Source organism: Canis lupus, chromosome 3 (genome assembly GCF_011100685.1).
Source record: "Canis lupus familiaris isolate Mischka breed German Shepherd chromosome 3, alternate assembly UU_Cfam_GSD_1.0, whole genome shotgun sequence".
Taxonomy (NCBI): Eukaryota; Metazoa; Chordata; class Mammalia; order Carnivora; family Canidae; genus Canis; species Canis lupus.
The window spans coordinates 51,658,439-51,679,447 of record NC_049224.1 but is presented as its reverse complement, the minus strand read 5'-3'; the positions used below and the strand labels follow the sequence as shown (position 1 = coordinate 51,679,447).

The 21,009-nt window shown below is 42.2% G+C and overlaps 1 protein-coding gene across 4 annotated transcripts in view; it reads left to right on the top strand.

The window, feature by feature from the left end:
- The window catches only part of NTRK3 (neurotrophic receptor tyrosine kinase 3), a 384,919-nt gene that overhangs the window by 326,145 nt on the left and 37,765 nt on the right, over positions 1-21,009 (top strand). For all 4 annotated transcript variants that reach the window (XM_038532784.1, XM_038532786.1, XM_038532783.1 and 1 more), the window contains one exon: positions 1,646-1,889. In XM_038532784.1, coding sequence (XP_038388712.1) covers positions 1,646-1,889 — 244 coding nt within the window. The remainder of the gene's footprint in view (positions 1-1,645; positions 1,890-21,009) is intronic.

Below are 21,009 nucleotides of genomic sequence, written 5' to 3'. Positions count from 1 at the left end.
GATAGACTTGGTTTCATATCCTGAATTTGTCACGTCTTAGTGATGTAACCTGGAGCAAGTTATTAAAACTTAATTCTCTCTCCTAGAAAACAAGACTATTAATAACTGCTTCACAGGTTTGCTATTATGAGTACTAGGTGATTATATTTGTAAAATACCTAGATGAGTTTTCCATGTAGCTGGGTACTCAGTCAATGATAGCTACCATTAAATTATTACAATTAGTATTTTATCAGGACTGTGAACCAGGGTAGTTACTAATGCCTTTTTCCAATATTCAAGATCTTTATGCTGTACTTGCATTCCCCTGGGGTGGTGAGAGGGACATGCTTCATTTCCCACCAAGCCTGTGCCATAGATTCAGCAGTGCGTTTAGCCCCAAGTGCCACAGGCAAGGCTACAGAGAACTCCTGAGTACTACTGTCATGCTCAATAGAAGGGAAGAGAGAGGAAAAGAGTATAGAAGCCATTTGGTGGCTTTTAGGGTCAGGCTGCAGCTCCTCTCCTGGTAGATGGGAGCGCAGGCTTGGCTGCTGATGCCCCTTCCTTGTGATCTGACGCAGTAACTTTCCTTGGGAGAGGCGGAGTAGGAAGACTCCACAGGAGACAATAAAATGAATGTGTTCATGCTTAACGACCCCTTTCAGTGGAGAATTGGAGAAGCAGTAAAACAGGCCGAGGTCTCGCTGTATACCAGGGCTCCTTGGTCCACAACTTCATAAATAAGGGCTCTGGGTGTGGTTACAGCTCATTGGGTTTTCTGGAAAAAAGAGTGAATACTAAAAGTGACCGATATGACAAGGCAAGGTGTTAGGATAACAAATCTAAGGCATTGATTTGGGATGGAGGGGGAATTGGGGCTTCCTGGGCCTGAAGGGTCTCTCCATCCAGCTCTGCCACCAACAAATGTTGTCCAATCCTAGGCAGTGTGGTGGACAGGGTGGAAATGTGAACGCAAGGCTCTTGCTACCCACAGTGTGGACTGCCCACGGGCAGCATCAGCACTGGGAGCTTGTCAGAAACGCAGATGATCGAGCTCTGCCCTGCCAATCAGAATCATAAGGGGCGGGGCCCAGGAATCTCTTCAGTCAGCCCTCTTGATGCTCCATAAAGTTTAAAGCTCTCTAGAGCCACATGCCTGGTTTCAGTGCCTCCCCATTACCCATAAGGCCACTGTGACACTCCTGTGACTTTGGCCAGGTGACCTGATCATTTTGTGCCTCAGTTTCTTTAACTCAAAATTAGAGGGGAAGGATTAAGTGAATTAATAGATATGAGATCTTTAGAGCAGAGCTTGGAACACTTAAGGGCTCTGGAAGAGTTAGTTGTTATCTTATGATTTTGTAGTGGGTATCTAGAGCCGGGGAAACCTCAGGATAGCATTAAGATACTGAAAAGAGTAGGTTTATTTCCTGATCTATTAGAGTATGTCTGCATCATTTATTTGAGAATCTGGTTGTAGTGTTGTACTCACATGTACACTCACATAATGTAATGTTGGGTAAATAGAAATAGGCAATAGATCGGCTAAGAGAGATTTTATCCATTTCTATGGTGTATTCCAGAGAACAGGGAATCAAGAAGGCTCTTCCCCTTGATCTCCTGAATTCTCTCTGTCCCCTGTCTTCTCCCCCACCCCTCACAGGGCCCATGGGCCGGATGCTATGATCCTTGTGGATGGGCAGCCACGCCAGGCGAAAGGTGAGCTGGGGCTCTCCCAAATGCTCCACATCGCCAGTCAGATCGCATCAGGCATGGTGTACCTGGCCTCCCAGCACTTCGTACACCGGGACCTGGCCACCAGGAACTGCCTGGTTGGAGCCAATCTGCTGGTAAAGATCGGGGACTTTGGCATGTCCAGAGATGTCTACAGCACCGATTACTACAGGGTAAGGTGGCTTTTCCAGCTGCAGGACTCAGCAGCAGAGCTAACACCTTGCTCACATGTCTTTGTCATTGTCCATTAACCCTGTCACTCTGGAGAACACACATATGCACCTGTGCCTAGACATACACGTGATGGTTATCCTTTGGCCACTCCCACATCTTGACATACCTGTTTATTATTTTCTCGATAGCTCATGCCTCCCGTCCTCTTGGACATTTAATTTGACAGTATGGTTACATTGCAATGACATATGCGTTGTGTTCTTATTTACATCAGTACTCATTCTTCATGCAAACAGACTCATACATATATGTGTATGCCCAAATACACACATAATCAAGTTCAACTTGGTACCACATTTTAACACTTCCAACTCAGTCCCTGATTCAGCTTTACGCACAACACATTTTATTCTCTGAAATTATCTGGTGACTGTGTAGGCTTATCTTGTCTTCAAAGCTACATCTTGATGAGAAGCCAGAACCCACAGAAAGTAGCAAAAATCATTAATGTCCTGCTGAGCAGAATCGCCTGAACGATTTAGGAAAGATGAAGCAAGAAAGCATGTTATTGTTGCCAACTTTGGAGAGAGTTGCAGGATGGCCTTAGAAAAAGCTTTGTGATTGTGATAGGAGGCATCATATTCAATATTACTTCTATACAGTGGTATGTTTTATGTTAAGAGGTATCTTATTTTGCTCCCAGAATTATTTTTTTCTCTTAGTCTTTGGAAAGCCACTTTCGGTGGATTACTGAACGGTTTTGACAGTGTTATTACTGCCAGGGAAAGGACAAGTGGGCATGAGTATAATTTACCCCAAAAGAGGGAAATATGGGTAAAGCCTGAGACGCAGAGGTGCCCTAACCTTTGCAAACTGATTGAAAGCTACATACCTCAAGAAATATGGAAGATTTACTTCAGGGACATTGAATGAGTGAAGAATTTGGATCAGTGGTATATGAAGAGGGGAGGACACAGTTCTGGAAGTTAAGAGGCATGGGAGCCATTGGTTTTGTCTTCTTTGTAGGGAATGAATGATCATATTGTGAGTCAAAGAGCCCAGATAGGATTGTCTTATTGGCTTAAGCATGGTGGACTACAAGGCTGGGAGTTTGGGGCTGGCATGTGCATTTCAGTTCTATCTACATGCTCCTGATGGCTTTGCTTAAACAACATTGCCTAGACATTAGAACTGGTCACTCAAGACATTTCATTTTAGCCATGGCCTGAAGAAAAATGAAATATTTGAGAAATGCCTTCAGTGGCTAGAAAGTGATGTGTGCATGGTACAACCAAAGGATGGCAGATGATATACTATCAGGAGAAAATAATGAGGCAAAGTAGACCAAACAGCAGGGAAGTATGTCTAAGCAAGTTGGGCAGTTTCTCAAGCCACCCACCCTGTCCAACATCCCCAAATATGGCAAAGGGAACACAGTGTAGCAGTAACCACAGATGGATGGCCAGGGCAGGAAACATCGAAGCAGAATATTTCTTTAGCATCTAGACTAATTTTTTTTTTTTTTTACTCATTTCCAACAGAGACATTGGTGTGGTTGCTAAGGGCCCATGGGCCATAGATTTCTTTAGTCAAGCTGGAGTTGGCACCATTTAATTGCCTTTGTGCTCTCTGTAATGGGGTTTGCTGGCTTATCTGGCTGAGCTCAGATTTATGTTGGTGTTAATAAAAGCATGGGACGGATCATCGTTTTTCTGAGGCAGATGTGTCATTATGAAAATCTGTTCTCAACTGGCTTTACCACGGTCCTGGGAAACAATATCTGACCAGAATGGGTGCAAATTCAGCTTTGAAGTTTGCACCCATTAATTGGGTGCAATATTTCTTAATATTTCTTGATTCTGATTCTAAAGAGTCTAAAAATCACATCTATCTGTTATCACATGATAATGCTTTGCCCTTGGTTTAACAACTGAGAACTGATGCTCTTTACTCCTAGGAGAGCAAGAAGGGATGAATCCATGTCATTTCTGTGGGTACCAGGGGTGATTTGAACTTGAGGAAGTGAGAGTGAGGTAGAAAACATTCACTCTTCAGGTATCTGCAATTCCTTTCTCATGAATTCTAAGCCAGGTGTAAGCTGAGGCCAACTGGCTTGAAAATGTGTGTCTTTGGTCCCAAGGAATATGAAATAAAAAAGAGAGCTATTGTAGTAAGAAACAGTGCCCTATGGGAAAACTGCATATCCCACTGATGGTGGGTAGATATTATGTTTTCCATATTCCAAGAGTAGTATGTATCATATCTTCATGTTCAGTTGCTCACAACATCCTAATATATTCACAGCTCCCCCTCCCTCGCCCTCTGTAAAACAAAAGGTAGAAGCAGATTTTCTAGAGGTCATATCAGTAATGAACTCCAAAGTCTCGTGTCCAAATTGGAAAACATCAGAGTGACCAAGGCATTATTTTTTGGGACCTAATCTTACCTAACACTACCATTAGCAGCCTTGGGACCCCAGTGCACCTCCCATAATCTCTCTTTAGTTTTCCCACTAAAAAAATGAGGACAAATATAGTCTCTTGGCAGAATTATTTTGATGTTAAGCAAATTAATTTGTGTAAAGAGCCTAGAATACATTGCTTACTGGATAAACTATTGTTTCCTACATACCCAAGGCAGGAGAAGCACAGGGATAACCTGATTTCCAAATGTAATTCTTGGGTCAGAGAGAAAGATCTTCTGGCCACTGGAAAATAAACTGGGATCATGCAGCTGCCCCAAAGATATAGAATCTTTAAGTTGACCCACCTCTGGAAACTTCCCTCCTCAAGGTTTCCACTTACAGACTGGAGCATCAGTACTTACTTGCTTATTCTTCTGGTCAGTGTTTATATGGTCCTCATGACCATAGAGCTAGAGCTAGGCTCATGTTCAGGTGATTTACAAAACATTTTTTTGTTTGGTACACCAGTTGAGGCTCTGGGGGAATGCAGTGATTTATTATATAGCAGGAGCACTGAAGGATTCTCTCTGCAAGCTGACATCTGGGACAGATTTGCTACTGTAGGTTACTGAAAACTGTTGAACCTAGGAGTTTGCTAGTTTCTGGTGCCTGATTCAGTTAAATGCAGATAATTTGGGCCTCTCTCTTTGTGTGTGTGTGTGTGTGTGTGTGTGCGTGAGCACTCCTGAGTATTCATCTGCCCGGTACAGAGTCCAGGGTGTATATATAAGAGCAGGGAGAGAGATGGAGATAAGCTCCTTTTTATATTCTTTCTTTTTTATTTTTAATTTCTTTAAAAAGTACCATCTGGCTCATATATGAATGACATGCAAACGATTTACAAAGGCGATCTTGCTAATTTCCTGTTACATATTTAGAAAGAGAAAACAAACATCTCTGTATTAGAGTTCCATGACCATTTATTCTCTCTTTTTAAGACTATGGCCTGGTGACAGATACCTTTTCCTCCTGTGGTCACTCACTCTACCATCCTGAGATTGTTTTTAAATTGGCTTGGACAAGTGTGGGTTTTTGGTACCATTATACCTTTCTCAGAATATCAGATGACACTAAGAAATTAGAGGTCAAATCTAGAATCAAAGAAAGTTTTGAGAGTCCTGAAAGGGGGTGGGATTTATTTGGAGGGGAGGCCATATGCTGAGGTATGGGAAGAGCAGGATCAGAAGGCCCTGTGCTCTGATCCTCCTCATCCAGAGGATCAGGAGTGTGCCTGCCTGTTCACCTTGTTATCTTCTGTGCCTACCACTGGTAGGCATCCAATATGAATGAACAAAGTCAGAATGGGAGTTCAGAGTTAGGCAAGAAGTAGGTTAGGCCAGACCAAGAGGAACTTAGACAGGCAAACAGATGCCTACCTAAATGAGGTAAGTCTTTGCAGATGTTGTGGGGAGTCTGTTATCTAAGCGAGTAGAATCAGTATCTGGGGACAATATCTGGAGGAGGCAGGTGACTGATAGTCTGGGTCAAGGATGGCTCGAAGTTAGAGATAGGGGATAGAGCCAAGTGTCTGGGAGATACGAGAGAAGGTATGCCAAAATCTAGGCAGACACACGTCTGGAGGACATAAAGCAGGTCTGGCAGATGATAGCAAGTTCTGGGTTCTAAGCTGGAGATTCCAGATCAGGATGCCTAGAAACCCCTGGGGAGGATGATAACGGTAACCCTTAGGACGTGGGAATAATTTGGAGTAAACTGATTTGACTGGTAGAATGTTTGATTTTATGGATACTATAATGGCAGTGATGAACAAGTGTCATCTTTTGGACCTATGCTATCTGAGTTTGCATCTCAGCTCCTATAATCCCTGACTATAGGACCTTGGTTATGTTATTTAACCTTTCAGTGCCCCAGACTATAAAAATGGGGCTACTGGTCCCTATCATATACATTTACTATGAGGATTAAGAGTTAACTAATATAAAGCTCTTAAGATGATCAATGTTAAATAAATATTAATTACTGTTACTATAATTAGAGCTAAAATAAAAATGTCTTCCCAATTCCAAAATGGGCATTTGGAATAAGGCTTACCTAAGTGCATTAGTTAAGATAGGTCAACTGCTATAGCAAGTAGATGCAAAAATATATATAATGGTTCAACACAAATAGAAGCCTATTTCTAGGTCATATAACGGTATGAGCAGATGAACTTGTGGGAGAAATAGCCCCCCTGCCATACACTTATTCAGGCTGATGGAGCTCTACTCTCTTCCTTATATGGTATCCTTGGTCACCCAAGATATCCATTCCCATTCCACAGCTAGAAGGGGAAATGGGCATGAAGGAATCCATGTGGTTAATGGACCTGACCTGGAAGTGGGGCCTGTCACTTCTCATGGCAAGAACCCAATCATATGCATTTGTAAGGGAGGCTGAGAAATGGAGTGTAGCAATGTCCTCAGGTAGAAGAGAAGAACATGGGTTGTAGTGAGCAACTGGCAACCTCGTACACATTATGGGTGAAGAAAAACTTTCTCTTCCAACATTCCACAGCATATCACCCTGTGTCTGATGATTTATCAGGAAAGTTAGGACAAGATATTTACGTTCCACTGCTGTTCCCATCCTGAAGATGGAGACGATTATCCTGAGATGCCTCTTTTATCCTCTACTTGCAAAGTCCTGGTATCACATGACATTTGTAAGCAATAGGGGAGCTTAGCCCAGCCTGTCATTGCTTTTGTTCGTCCCCCTGGAAAGCAAAAAAGGCATACCGACAAGAAAACACATTGAATTGATTGGGTGGGGAAAGAGAGGGAATGTTCCAAATCAAAGGGAATCCAAGTTAATAGAAAAGAAAATACATTTTCAAAGTTTTGAGTTGACTAATTAATTAGTTTTTGGTCTCAAGTGGGGAAGCCCATGGATGAAAATCAAGTAGCTGGCAGTGTGGTAAGGAGAGCCTTAGCTATGAAATAACTTGTAATTTACTTTTACCTTTAAAAGCTAGTGATGGTGATTTAAGCTAACTGACTTTCAGGATTACATGGAGCCACCAATACTCCTTGCTCTTTGTTGGGGTTTTGGGAAGCTTACCCAGTAACTGGCACCCCTATACTCTGCTCAGATTCTGAGTTCTGAGCTCTTTGAGACAGAGAACCCAGGCAGATGGAGATTATAATGTGCACTTGTATAGTGATAGAACAGTTGCAGATGGTGGCTTCACTGTGCAGCAACAATGAGCTCCCTCATACTGAATTCCCAGACTAGACTTTCTGACCTGTCATGGCAGCCTGGGAATATTTCAGGCTTTGCCCTACTAGGACAGAACTCTTGAGGCTCCTTTCTATTCTCTGTAGACAGGCAGATGCCCATCAGATGGGGGAAACGGTGTGGCCTATATGTTGGCTCCCACCAGGCAGAAAAGTTGTTCCTCCCAAGGGTAGGATTCATGCTGAAGAGGTGTCCAGTTGTTACTCTTGGAAATCTGAAACAGTGTAAAAAGGGTAGGTCTCTTACAACTCTGTTCATCCCCACCTGGATAAGTGGCTGACAGCCATCCTGAGGCCAAGAGTAGGGAGACTTGACCTCCTGCTTCACTGCCTGGGAGAGGGTTAGTAGCTGGGCATACTGGTCCTTGAGGGGTGCTGACCAGTAAGCCCAGTTTAGAGAGGGCTTAGCCAGCTTGTCCCTGGGGTTTCAGCCATTAGGTTTTCCTTAGACCTAGGCACCATGGTAGGAAAAGTGATTCTGACTATCAGAAGATGAGGGTCTCAAAAACAAAAAAAAAAAAACAAAAACAAAAACAAAAACAAAAAAAAAAAAAAAAAAAAGAAGATGAGGGTCTCATGCAGGCTGTCCAGGGGCCAGAGCCCAGTTACTGGGCCTGATCTTTCCTTTGCTATTGTTGGATATCTTAAAAATTTGTTACCTGTATTCCTATTTATTTGGGGGAGAACAATAGGAAGAGGTTTATATTCCTAAATAATGTGATGGACTCATCTCTTATTTTTTATAAATATGTTTTTATTTGGAATAATATTAGATTTCCAGAGAAGTTGCAAAGATGGTAGAGAGAGTTCCCATATGCACTTCACCTACTTTTCCCTACTGTTGGCTATGGTACATTTGTCAAACCTAAAAAAAATCCACCTTGGTATAAATTTTTTTTTCTTGGTGTAAATTGTTAACTAGACTTTGTTTGGACTTTATTGATTTTCCCACTAATATTCTTTTTAATGTCCCAGCGTCCATTTCAGAATACCACACTGCACTTAGCTACATTGTTCTTTAAAGGCAGTAGGACTTTTATGGTTGAAGCAGAGGTGAGGGGATCTACTACCCTATTGTAGAGCCTATCCTATGGTCTGCTTTGCCCTGGGGCAACCCTTCATTCACCTTTCAGAGGCCCTAGAGTTCCAGAGATTCCTGTGTTCTGGAAGAGGGTTAGGTAGGCTATAAGAGGCTGCTGAGGAATCCTATTTGGTCCGTAGCTTGTAACTCCAGACTCTTAAAGGAACCCTTTGACGCTGTGCAGACATTGGTCACTGTCTTTAGAGAGTAAGTAGATAGGATTAGAGTCCACTTTTTCTGATATAGGTTAGATTAGGAGGCTAAGGGAAGGTTTGGGACTCCTCAGGTTCCCTGTCCACCTTGGAAGAGGGTGCCCCATGCTGGCAGAGAGACATGGCCACAAGTAGACATCTGGGCATGCTTGAGCTTCAGTCGCCAGAATGTCTGCTGTAGGACTTGGTGCCACAGTACACACATCCTGAGTGAAATCTGAAAAACAACTTAAATGCTAAGACCCATTCAGTTGCACAAAGCTACAGAGGGAATTAACACGGAGGAAGGTGTGGAGGATAGATTTGTGCTAATTATAGGTATTACAACCTTGATTCCTTGATTAAAGCCAATGGATTTGCACAATAATTGTCCAAAAAATATCAGACATGTTGGAATTCCAAGTGTGTTGAGGGACAGGACTGCTGTTTAGGATATCTTGGTCTCAATGTGTCCAGTTAGAGGCTTCATTTTCATCTATAAAATCTGAGTTTTAGATCCTGGTTTTATGGTCTCTTAAATTTTACTCTCTATGGGACTAAGTTCCAGGGGTAATGATAACTGAGCTAAAGGCTTTGTTTCTTCAGAATAGAAGGAGATAGGACTGATGGTACAAGAATAAAGCCAACGTTCTCTCAAGCAAGTCTCTGTTATTGCTTTGCCCTGGAACATAGCTGCTCAATATCCCAGCCCCTTATCCTCTTCCAGATGAAACAAGGAAACAACCTCCAGTCTTTAAATAGTCTCTCCACACAATATCTGGATCTACTTTAGTGATTGAAATTTGCTTTCTTCCCTTCCCTCTTCTTCCTCTTTGAGTTACTTAGGGTAAGTGGACAAAAATCAGCCTTGTGGGCATAAGAATTGCTGGGCAGACTTTCTTGATTTTTTTTTTTCAGTGATGGGAATTACTTGGATTCTTGTGCCCATCTCAGCACTTCCAGACCTCCAACCTTCCTAGACTGTATTATACTTTATTCCAACACAATGGTAGTGCTAGGGACATCAACCTGCAACTACAGCATTCCACAAAGTTCAGAAGTTAACATAGGGTGGGATATGGTGTTTTGAGCCATGGAACGCTTCAGCAATCTGGTATAAAGTGACTTGGAGAGGACATGATGACCAAGAAGTTGAGGTACAAACAATGGGACTCCAGTAATGAGGTAAAGGAGTTATTTTGGGCATCTCCCCACAGAGGCTTTGGAATGCTACTGCTGGGAGATACCCTCCCATCTTTGCTTATGGGGTCTTGGCAACCTGTGACTCATGTGGTGACTAGTATGCAGTACCAGAGGCAGAGGCAGGAAGCCTAGGTTTAGTCCCTGCTGTGACCAGTGATGTGGAATAAATACCTTTCTTGCCATGGACTTGAGTTTACCATATGTAATATAGGCCCTTCTTGTCTTTCTTCATCATTGTCTTGAGATTTCTCATCTCTTCACAAGTACTGGCCATCCCAATAGCATTATTTTCTCTCACTTCACAGAAACTTGGTTGGGAGTTTGATGGGTATTCTGCGGTTTTGTCTGAAGATTCATTGACAGCTTTACTGATCCTTTTCTTGGATGGAGCTTAAAGAGCTGGATTCTGGTTCAGCCACTTACTTACTTTGGTGATATTGATTTAGATCAGTATTCTTGACTCTCAGCTTACAAGGTTGGATTAGATGTATAGTTTTCCAACACTTTTTTTTCTTGAGATTTTATTTATTTGAGACACACAGAGAGAGAGAGAGAGAGAGAGGCAGAGACACAGGCAGAGGGAGAAGCAGGCTCCATGCAGGGAGCCCGATGTGGGACTCGATCCCGCGTCCCCAGGATCAGGTCCGTGGCTGAAGGCGGGGCTAAGCCGCTGAGCCACCTGGGCTGCCCCCAACACATTTTTTTACATAGCAGTAAAACATTTTCTTCAGATGGCCCTTAGAAGATGGGTAGATAGATAGATAGATAGATAAACACAAACTGCCTCAGTTGAAGTGGAAAAACACTTAGAGCCGGTGTTCTGCTACCTCTGGTCTTCCCCCAGCTGTGGGCCTCTTGTAGCACTCTGTGGAGGGGCTTCCATGCCCTGCAGGGCTGATCACTGGGACCCCTTCTATAGGCTCCCCAGTTAAGATTTAGAGCATGTGTTATGTGTTCCAGCCACACATAATAGTGATGTGAAGAAGAAGAATAGTAGCAGCAGGGAATCAGTGAATGACTGACTGAATTTTAATGAATAGCTTCATCTCTGTGGCTCATCAGTTGACCATGGAAGCCCTTACACCCAAACCTGCTGAAAGAGAAATGCTTGTTTTATACATGCTCATTGTGGGGCTTTGTGCTTGCACACCAGACTCTTAATGTTCTGCCTGGAAGGAAGAAGGTCTTCTGAGACCTTGCAAAGAAGTAAGCTGCCAGGGATTATTAGCCTTCATTTTGTGGAGGAAACTTAGAAAGGCTTGCTGATGTTTTTAAGACCCTGAGACTTCCCAATAGTAAAGTCAGTGGTAGAGCCTTAGGCATTAAAATGAGGAATCCACTTTGTACATCTGCTGACCTTTGTCCATGCTAGTTTATTTCCCCTTGTGCCAAATCCTCTAGCCATTGAGAAGGTCCGTGTGCTGGGGACAGAATTTAATTCAATTCCCTGACTATGCGTGAGGATGAATAGAAAGCAATCTGTGTTTCCAAGGAAATTAAAATTTCATAGGGAATATAAAGCAGGATGAAAATTTGTAACTCCTCCACAAGCCAGAGGGAGGAAAATCATACAAAAGGGTTACCAATTTCAAAAGCCTATTTAATCAGAAGGAGATGACGTGGGTCTTAAGTGGTTGGTGGGTAGTCAGTGGGTTGAATTTTAGGAGGACATTCCTGTCAGAGGGGTTAGTATGAGCAAAGGTATGGAGATAGGTTGGAGGCAAGCAAACCAGGAGGGTGATACAGAACAGCATGTCACTCAACAGGATGAAACTGCAGACGTGTAGAAGATACATAGAAGGAAATGTTTGTAAAAAAAAAAAAAAAAAAAAAAAAAGAAAAGAAAAAGGATGGGGCTATTGTGGCAGGTCTTGAAAGGCCAGCTATTCTGATGTGGGTGCCAATGGACAGTCATGGAAAGTGTGTCATTGAGGGAGGCTGTGTGTGAGGACAAGTCATCAGGCAGTAGCATATAGGATAGACTGCAGGAACTCAGGAGCATTAAGGCAGGTCAGGGCAGTAGTCCAGGCAAGTCCACAATGAGGCCTTGTGCCCTGGAGGTAGTAGTGGAGTGTGGAAGAGAAGCCATCAGAATCAGTAGGGTCTGGGAAGGTCAACTGAAGGCCAGGGCCTGGGCGCTCAAAGCCTCTTACGGTTTTCGATCATAACCTTGAAAAAGAAGAACAGTAAAATTGAGGGTCAGGATGGATATTTTAACAAATGCATCTTTTAGGCCACCTATCCCAGTGTGCATCCCTCGAGTGTTAGAAACAGATGAACAAATGCTAGATCATTCCATTTTAAGAAACATGAAGCTGGAAGGAGCCTTAAATGTCATCTGTTTCACCCCTGTGGCCCCAGGCAGAACAGCATCAAAACCACCCCAGACAGATGGTTTGCTCACTCTATTCTAGTACATCTCCTGGGATTCCACAGGTCCCCCCTTATTCCTTCCAGATGTGGCGAAGGGAAGTCATTATCAGTGAGAAATTTATCTTTTTCTTTCTAATTTGTAATACCCTTTAGAAGTGGGACATTCTCAATTATGTCTAGCCAAAATTCTACCTGCTATAAGGTAAGTCTCTTTCATCCTATACTCTTAGGCGAGATAAACATGGTTTATATTACAAAGCAGATATTATAACACCAGGAAAATGCTAAGAAGCTCATTGAAACCAATATGGCCTTTTCATAGATAATTGGATGTATTTTGTTCACTGGGTGTATCTTGACTGGTGAGGAATCTGTGGAATATATGTATCTCCTTCCCTTGCCCTGCCAAAAAATTACATACTTTTCCTGAAAGCAGTTCCCAGTGGTCTCTCCTAAACTTGGTTTCATCTCCTTGTAATTCTGAAATTTGGCTGTTTTCTTCCGTCTGTGATGGTCTTGAGAGGTACAGGACGGGTGCTGTCATAGTCCGCCTTACTTCCACAGGGACAGGTACTAGAAAATAAGACAGGGAGGTGCCCCATCAGAAGATTCTGAGCACTTGAGGCATGTTTACACTGGAGCTCATCCTGAAGAAAAGAGAGGCAGAGGCAGTATCATAGGCTTCTGAACCAGGTGTGGATTCCTTTCATTCCTCTCTGTTCCAGGGGAGGATGGGCTGGCAGTGGCCTGCATTTTAACAGACCCTGTTTGGGCTCCTGAAGTGTAAAAGGCTTTTTTCCCCCCTGAGGCAAACTGAATACATAACATATAAAGATACATAAATTTCCATACAAATATCTTCTTTACCAGCTGTAATTAAGATATTTGCATGTAAAGAGAACAGTGTGTTCCTTGACTTCCTCCTGGTAAAGAATTGTATTTTTCTCCTAATCCTCAAAACCCAAGACTTTGTGATCTGTTTGTTTCTAAACAGAAGGAGGAGGAGAAGGAGGAGGAGGAGGGAGATGAAGAGGCAGAGGACTGGGTCAGTATAGCATCTGAAATTCAGAATTTTAAACACAGTCCTGGTTGTTTTTGTTTTCAGGTTTAGCTAATCCCACAGGACAAAGCTGAGGTGGGGGTTTGGTGGGGGGGACTGAAGAGAAAGTGGGCAGAGCACCTGCTAATGCTGGAGTCAAGTAGATATGCCTTTGAATCCTGAGCTTCTGATTATGAGCTTTGCGACCTTAGGAAATTTTCTTAAATTCTCTAAGTTTTAGATTCTCATCTGAAACAGAGAGGGAGAGAGAGGGGACAATTTCTTCTTTTTAGGCAGATTAAATAAGATAATGTATGCAAATAGCCTGGTACCTATTAGGCACTCAATCAATAGATGGTAATTATTATTCTATGTAAGTGAAAAAGGAGAAATTATATATAAGAAATTTTAAATAATTTAAAATTACAAGCCAAGGTATTTCCTATGATGGTCTTTGGTGCTGGATACTAAAATTGGAGGGGAGGAGAGCCTGGAGAGAACTCAGGGAAATAAGAAGCAAAGCTACTTACTCCACTGGGACTGGTTTAGACATTTGGGTTTGTCTGTTGGAAGTCCGGGAGGAAAGAGAAAGCCTAGAGTAGGTCAAGGGAAGAGATTCCCATTGTAGCATTGGTAGCTCCAATTAAGAGCTAACTTTTGAAAACTGTGGACCATGAGTTCTATGGTAGACAAAGGTCTTCAGAATTACAGCCCATCCTCCAGGCCTTCTAAGTGTGTGCCATCCCTTATTGCCCCAAAGGGAAGATTTTGGGATCATGTGCACTGGAGCCTTGGAGATACAGATAATATCTATAGACATATAGATAAGATATAAATATAGATATTAGATAGAGGTATACAGGCAATGTATATAGATCTATATAAGGCTAGTTTAAGTCTAGTCCTCCTTCCTTTCTCTCTTGTTGTTAAAGGCATGATGGTTGCTGCTTTCTATGTGCATAAAATGGTTGGAGAGGAACTGTTGAAATGTTGGCTTGGGTACTGCTGGTTTTATCACCAATTCCATCACACTGTTACCACCAGTGTGACCAGTATAGTATGCTTAGTAAATGATCATGTACACTCTAGAGAAAAAATGAGTCAAGTTCATCAACATCCCAAAGTTGATTGGCAGGGATTGGTCAGTATGCCATCCCTCTCATTCTGCCAGTCACCATGACAAGCGTGGCTACTTTTTCCCCATTGATTTATGTTCTTTAGCCTCTACAGCCAGGAAGGACCTTTGATTTGTGGCCCAGTTTGCTCTTGAAGTTGATCATATTCATACCCAATGGTTGTCAACCCCTAGCTTCCTGATCTTTGTATTGCCTTTTTTATTCATGTCCTTGCCCAAATGTCTATTTGGGTACATGCATGTACTATGGTGAACGCCATACCCTAAATTTCCTTGAAAGCAAAGGAACCTACTCTGTTTTTATGAAAATGCTTAATAAAAGTGCTTAATTAAAAATATGTAATCCTATGTGAAATGTTTATAATGGGTAAGGAATAATGGCCCAAGCATTTAATTCATTTTAAATGGATCCCTATAAGTCCCCCCTTGCCATACACCAATAATCAGTGTGTGGGGACTTTGGGTAGATACATCTATCTGGATCTGATTCCCCACCAAAGGGCCAAACATCTGCTTATCAGTGAAGAGGCCTAAGGGGATACCTCAATAATTAAAACACCCATGAGACTGCAGTTAGCACCTGAAGGACAATATATTAATGCACACAGGGGGCCAGATTATTCAAAGGCTATATGATCAAAGCATTCACTCTCAGTAAGCCAGTCTGTGTGGGAAGCCTGATCATACTGAGAAGGTTACTTAAAGAAGAAGTCAGAGCAAGAAAGTCAGATGAATCAAATTGTCAGTAGCATCCGGCTAAGAAAGACTGATATACCCATATCCATTTGATAACAGCAACCCCTTGGCTTCCCAGTAGGTTCAGAAATACTCCAAATCTTCTGCCCAAATCTGCCCCTTTCCCCCCACTGAAGCCAGGAAAGGATAAACATTGCCACCATCCAATTCCATGTCTACTCTCTTTCCAGGTCTCTATGACCAGCCAATGCCCCTTCTCAGACATATTTTTTTCCTTCATTTGTATCCATCAGGGTACAATTGAGCCATGATTGCCTGGAAGCCACTCAAGCTCTTTCAGATGACCTTGGGCATATATTCTTGTTTTCATCCATTTTATGCTGATCCTAAAGAGACCATCGTATATTCTTCATTTCTAAATATGGAGAAGTCACTTTACTGGTAAAGTCCCTAATGCTTTCCATGTTGCTATATTTCCTCTATACCTAAAACAGGACTTGTTGCTTTCAAATCTAATTGCTTTGATACCAAATATATGCTTCAGAGATGGCAAGTAGATCTCAGGTACCAGTAATGATTGTTGTTTTTCAAGATAGCATGATAAAAAGTTGGTGGTTGCATCTAGAATCAGTGAAAAAGCATGTGGGATTAATTGGTGATGCCTACCATGGGTGTCATATTGTCCTAGTCCTGGCATATCCCATCCCAATCAGTGCTTTCAATTCAAGGATTGTACATGAACCTTTTACTCATGCTCAAACCTTAGCTTCTCAGAATTGGAGGGATCCACTAAAGCGTAGGTATGAGTTTATCAAATGCTTCTATCTGTGTTAAAGGATCATGTACAGAGGGAGGACTTTGCCAGGTAGGCCTGAATTACTGGGACTAAGGTTTCTATGCGCAAGTTTACGTAGATGAGGCTAGTATCCCAATATCCTAAACTATCTTCTACTTCCTTTTTATTACTCTTCACTTAAATGTTTTTGTTGTTGCTAGTTTTCTTTTTTCAAGACCTTATGCTTTTCTTGGTAGATATCTTCTACTCTGCCAAAATTTGTTTGTGGTCTAGATATAGCTTTTCCTCCCAGCTCTGTACCACCTGCAACTTTCATCAGTGTACCAGCAATTACTTTAAGCATATTTTTAATTTTTTGGAATGTTGGATAGCTCAAGACTTGGGTTTGCTGCTGGAGTCTTGTTCTCAAGCAGCTGTTGATTCAGTTATCAACATTTATGACTCCAGCCATTTGGACTCTTCTACACACATTAACCTCTTTGTTCATAAGTATTTTGTGAGAGTCCTTGATAAACCCCTGAGTAAAATTTGGGTAAGCAGTCTATGCTGGCAAATTTATGAAATTCTGACTAGAAATAAACTTGGAGATGATGTTGTCAAACTCACTTATTTAGCAGATGGGGGACACTGAACCCCAGAGAAAGAGCAGGTGTCTCTCAAGTTCATGCATCTATTTAGTAGTAGAATCCAGGCAAGAATATTGGTGTTCTATCTCAGATCCAGTGCTACTCTCTGATCATCATCAAAGTATGTAGAGGTCAATTGGGCCAGTATTATCATTCCTACTTACAGACAAGTGAACTGAGGCTTGGAGAGATTAATTAATATTCAGATTACACAAAAAATTAGGGCAGGACAGACTTGGGTTCACTGCTCTGAATCATAGGTAAGTTTTTTTAAGGAATGTGAGGTCATTTTTGAATAGAAGTTTTGAGTAGTGTACCAGTACAGTATGGTCTTTATGAGGTTTGGTAGACTTCAGAATTAGAAATGTGAACCTATAGTAAGCCAGTTCCATGATCTGTTTTCTAGTTGGGTTTTGTGGCAAAGATATTTAAGGAAGAGGAGGGAAACACTGGGGGTGAATCAACAAGAAAAGAGACCCTAATTTAAGGAGTTTGGAGTCTCCAAGGTACCAGTAAAACAAGCACCAGCAAGGTGATTTGGGCCAATTATAGTCCCCAAAATATAACATAGATTGGGTGAAACTGAAGAGTAGGGAAAAGATGCCAGGAACAGGGGAGATGGTCATCAGAGATGAGGAATGCTGCCCTAGTACCTCTAAATATGTTGCAGGAAGTGATTTTCCTTTTTTTACATTTTTATTGTGCAAATGTATTCTCAAGAACATCTGTCAACATGTACTTGTTTATAGTAGTTCAGGGTTTCTGAAGTGGCAGTATCCAGGCCTTATTTCTCTCGTCGCATAACTCCATATCTGACATATAATAGGCTTTCTGCAAATGTCTGTTAAGTGAAATAAACAAAGAGGCAGGTACACCTCTTGGTGAATGATTGAACTGGTATGATATTCTAGGGCACTGCTGTTTGGGACAATCAGAAATCACAAAACCAGGTTTCATCACATTCAAAGATGCCCCTGGGAAATGTCCCTCATCATTTTGGTCTGGTAAATGGGCTCTGCAACATGTTTCCTTATGCACAGATGTGACAGGGCTAGAGAACTCCAGGGTGGTGAAGTGCAGTGCCCCAGACAACTACTTGTATCGTGTGAAAATGGAACGGACCACACAGTTAAGATAGTGGGTTCTTCGTCCCCAAGAGTTTTCCAGGAAATCCACATGACCACATTTTAGAGATGTTATGGAGATACATGCATTGAATATGAGGTTATAGTAGAGGACCTCAAAGTTTTGTTTCTTTCCCAATTCTGAGATCTTGAGTCAGTTCTATAATAGAAAGTGCTTAGATAGGTATAAAGCAGCAAAGTAATTTAAAGAGCCATTATTATGCATGTGCAAGGAACTGTATCAAGTATATATTTCTGTGATGCTATGAAATATTTCACCCTCTTCATATCTACAAATTCACATGTCTGCTTTCTTTTTCACTTCCCTCACACCTCACCATCTGTCACCTGCCCTCTCTAGCCCACTGCTCTCTGTGACTGTCTGTCCCACTCTGAAATGAAGCTGTTCTCCCTTCTTACTACTCTAAAATCCACCATCTCTTCTACATTAAGGAAAAATCTTCATTTGACCTTTCTGCCCCTTCCAACTGACAAATATCTCCTCGAATACTGAAATAGGTCGTTTTATCTTCTGTCTTAATTTTTGGGCTTCTGATCTCACCACTTCATTGACTCTAAATTTTTGGGGTCACTAATTATCTCATCTTGGCAAAATTCAAATGCCTTCCTCTAAAAAGTCTAATCCTTTTCTGAACTATCTGTTGAATGACATTATTAATAGCTGCCCCATTCTTTCTCCACCCTCTATTCCTCACTGCTTAACATTCTTACTCAGTGCTTTTGTGATGCCTGGCTCTGCGATTTATTACCTGTTCCAGCCATCCTTTACCTCATCCACTGGTTTTTCTTCTTTCTCTCCTTTAAAGTTCTGGTCCTGCTATTTTATTTTATTATTTTATTTTATTTTATTTATTTTATTTTTATTATTTACTTTTTAAACATTTTTTTCTAAGATTTTATTTATTTATCTTTTTAACAGAGAGAGAAAGAGAGAGAGCTCACAAGCAGGGGGAGCAGCAGAGGGAGAGGGAGAAGCAGGCTCCTCACGGAGCAGGGACCCTGATGCAGATCTTGATCCCATGACCCTGGGATTATGATCTGATGTGAAGGGAGACGCTTAACTGACTGAGCCACTCAGGCACCCAAGGTCCTGCTGTTTTAAACATTTACATTTTACATTTACATTTTACATTTACATATAAGCATAAATCCTCATGCTTATAATGCCTTTTTGCTTTTAGGCAGAAGCTAGTTGAATTTACATTTTTAGCCTCTACCTCTTCTCTCTTTGATTGCTTAAGCTCTTAGCCTACCCTGAGAATTTGCTGGTGGTTGAGACTTGGCTTGTTGGAGACAAAAGCCGCCATGGCCACCTCTTGCTTTTCAAACAGCCAATTGGCATCAGTGAAAATCCTCTTGGGATGTTTCCCAAAGTTGAGTCATTTTTGAACCTATCTCTTTATGACCTGTACCTGACTCCTTACCTGATTCTGCTCTGCCCTCTCTTCAATGTCACCTGTCCTTTGGGTGTCAGCAGGAGCTTCCCTAGTCCACTCCCTGACCAGACCAATTCTTGGATCAATGCATGCAACCTTCAAACTCAGAGTCATCTTACCCATGCTCCTCAGATCTTCCATCATCCCAGCTGCTTCTCTAAGATATTTGAGTGAATCATTATTTCTCAAAATGATAAATTTCTTACCCTAACCCCCAGTGCCCTCCGACAGTCTGCCATGCTGCTTCCTGACTACTCTTACAAAAAGCCCCCTCAGTTCCACCCCAGCCAGCCTGCCCCCATTCCTTAATGGCACTTGTTCATTTCCAAAGTTCCCTGAGACCTTCTGTATACATTTCCTGTGCTGCTGTAACAAAGTACCACAGACTGGGAGGTTTAAACAACAAAAACTTATTTGCTCATAGTTCTGAAGTCTAGAGGACTGAGACCAAAGTGCCAGCATGCTTGGTGTCTTCTGAGGTTTCTCTCCTTGGCTTGTAGGTGCCATCTTCTCCCCATTATCTTTACCTCCTTTTTCTTCTGTGAATGTCTGTGTCCAAATTTTCCATTCTTGCAAGGACACTAGTCGTATTAGATTAAGACCCACCCACATGACCTTGCTTAATCTTAATTACCTTTCCACATATAGCCACATTTTGAAGTACTAGGACTTAAGCATAATAAATTTTGGGGGTGGAGCGACACCATTCAGCCCATAATGTCTTCTCTTCTCAACTTATCATTTGTTCTTTCATCTCCCTCTCTGTTTCTTTCTCTCTGTTTCTCACTGCTATCAAAACCCAGTGTGCTCACCGGATGGTCTCCCCAGCATCACCCTATTGTTTACACGCAGAGCTGTATTGCTTCATGAACATACTTCTTTGTTGAGTCCTTCTAGTGCTTCTCTGCCTCTGGCTTGACTGAAAGCAGGGGCTATGTCTCTTGTCTTTTGAGCAAGAGGCGCTTGAGAAATGCCATTGCTAAGTCACTGCATATCCCTTCTCAAAGGCTACCTAACATACCCACTTCTCTGACTTCTCAAGAGGCCTTTTAAGAGGAATGAGTTTTTCCCAAGTGATAATGGAGAACGCGCACACTGACTCTGTTGACAGCAAGGAGGAGGAGGGCTGAGGATCCACACAGATGACATCTGGCTAGCTCACCTCCTTTCCAAATTGGACAGGCAGGGAAGGGCATCTGGGAAGGAAGCCCTGAAAGTAGTGATGAATTCAGTGATTTTTCTGCTGGAGACAAGAAGGACAGATATTTCCTCTGAAGCTTTGGAGAGGTGCTATTTCTTTGACTTAAGGGGGTGAAAATTCTGGATAAAACCCACTTCCTTTCAGAATGGTAGTTGGCTGGGAGGCTCATCTTGTTGGAAGTAGAATTGAGCCCTTGGAGGGAAGCCAGTTGGATCTTTTTAGAAGACCAAGAGGAAGACAGCTGGGTGCCATGTATTAAGAGTGGTATGATGGTGTGCCTGCCGAGCTGTGGGTAACATCTCTGGGTGGACTCCTGAGTGAAGGTCCTGGAGCTGGGTTGATGACTGGTCACCTTTTCCCTTAGTGGTGTGAGACGTGTTTGGAGGTCGTGGTCAGGAGAGACCCGCCATTCACTTAAAGATATACCCTCTCCCCTTCTCCTCCCTTCTTTCATCCTCCATGCTTTCTTCCTCTGCCTTCATCCTTTCTTCTCTCTTCCC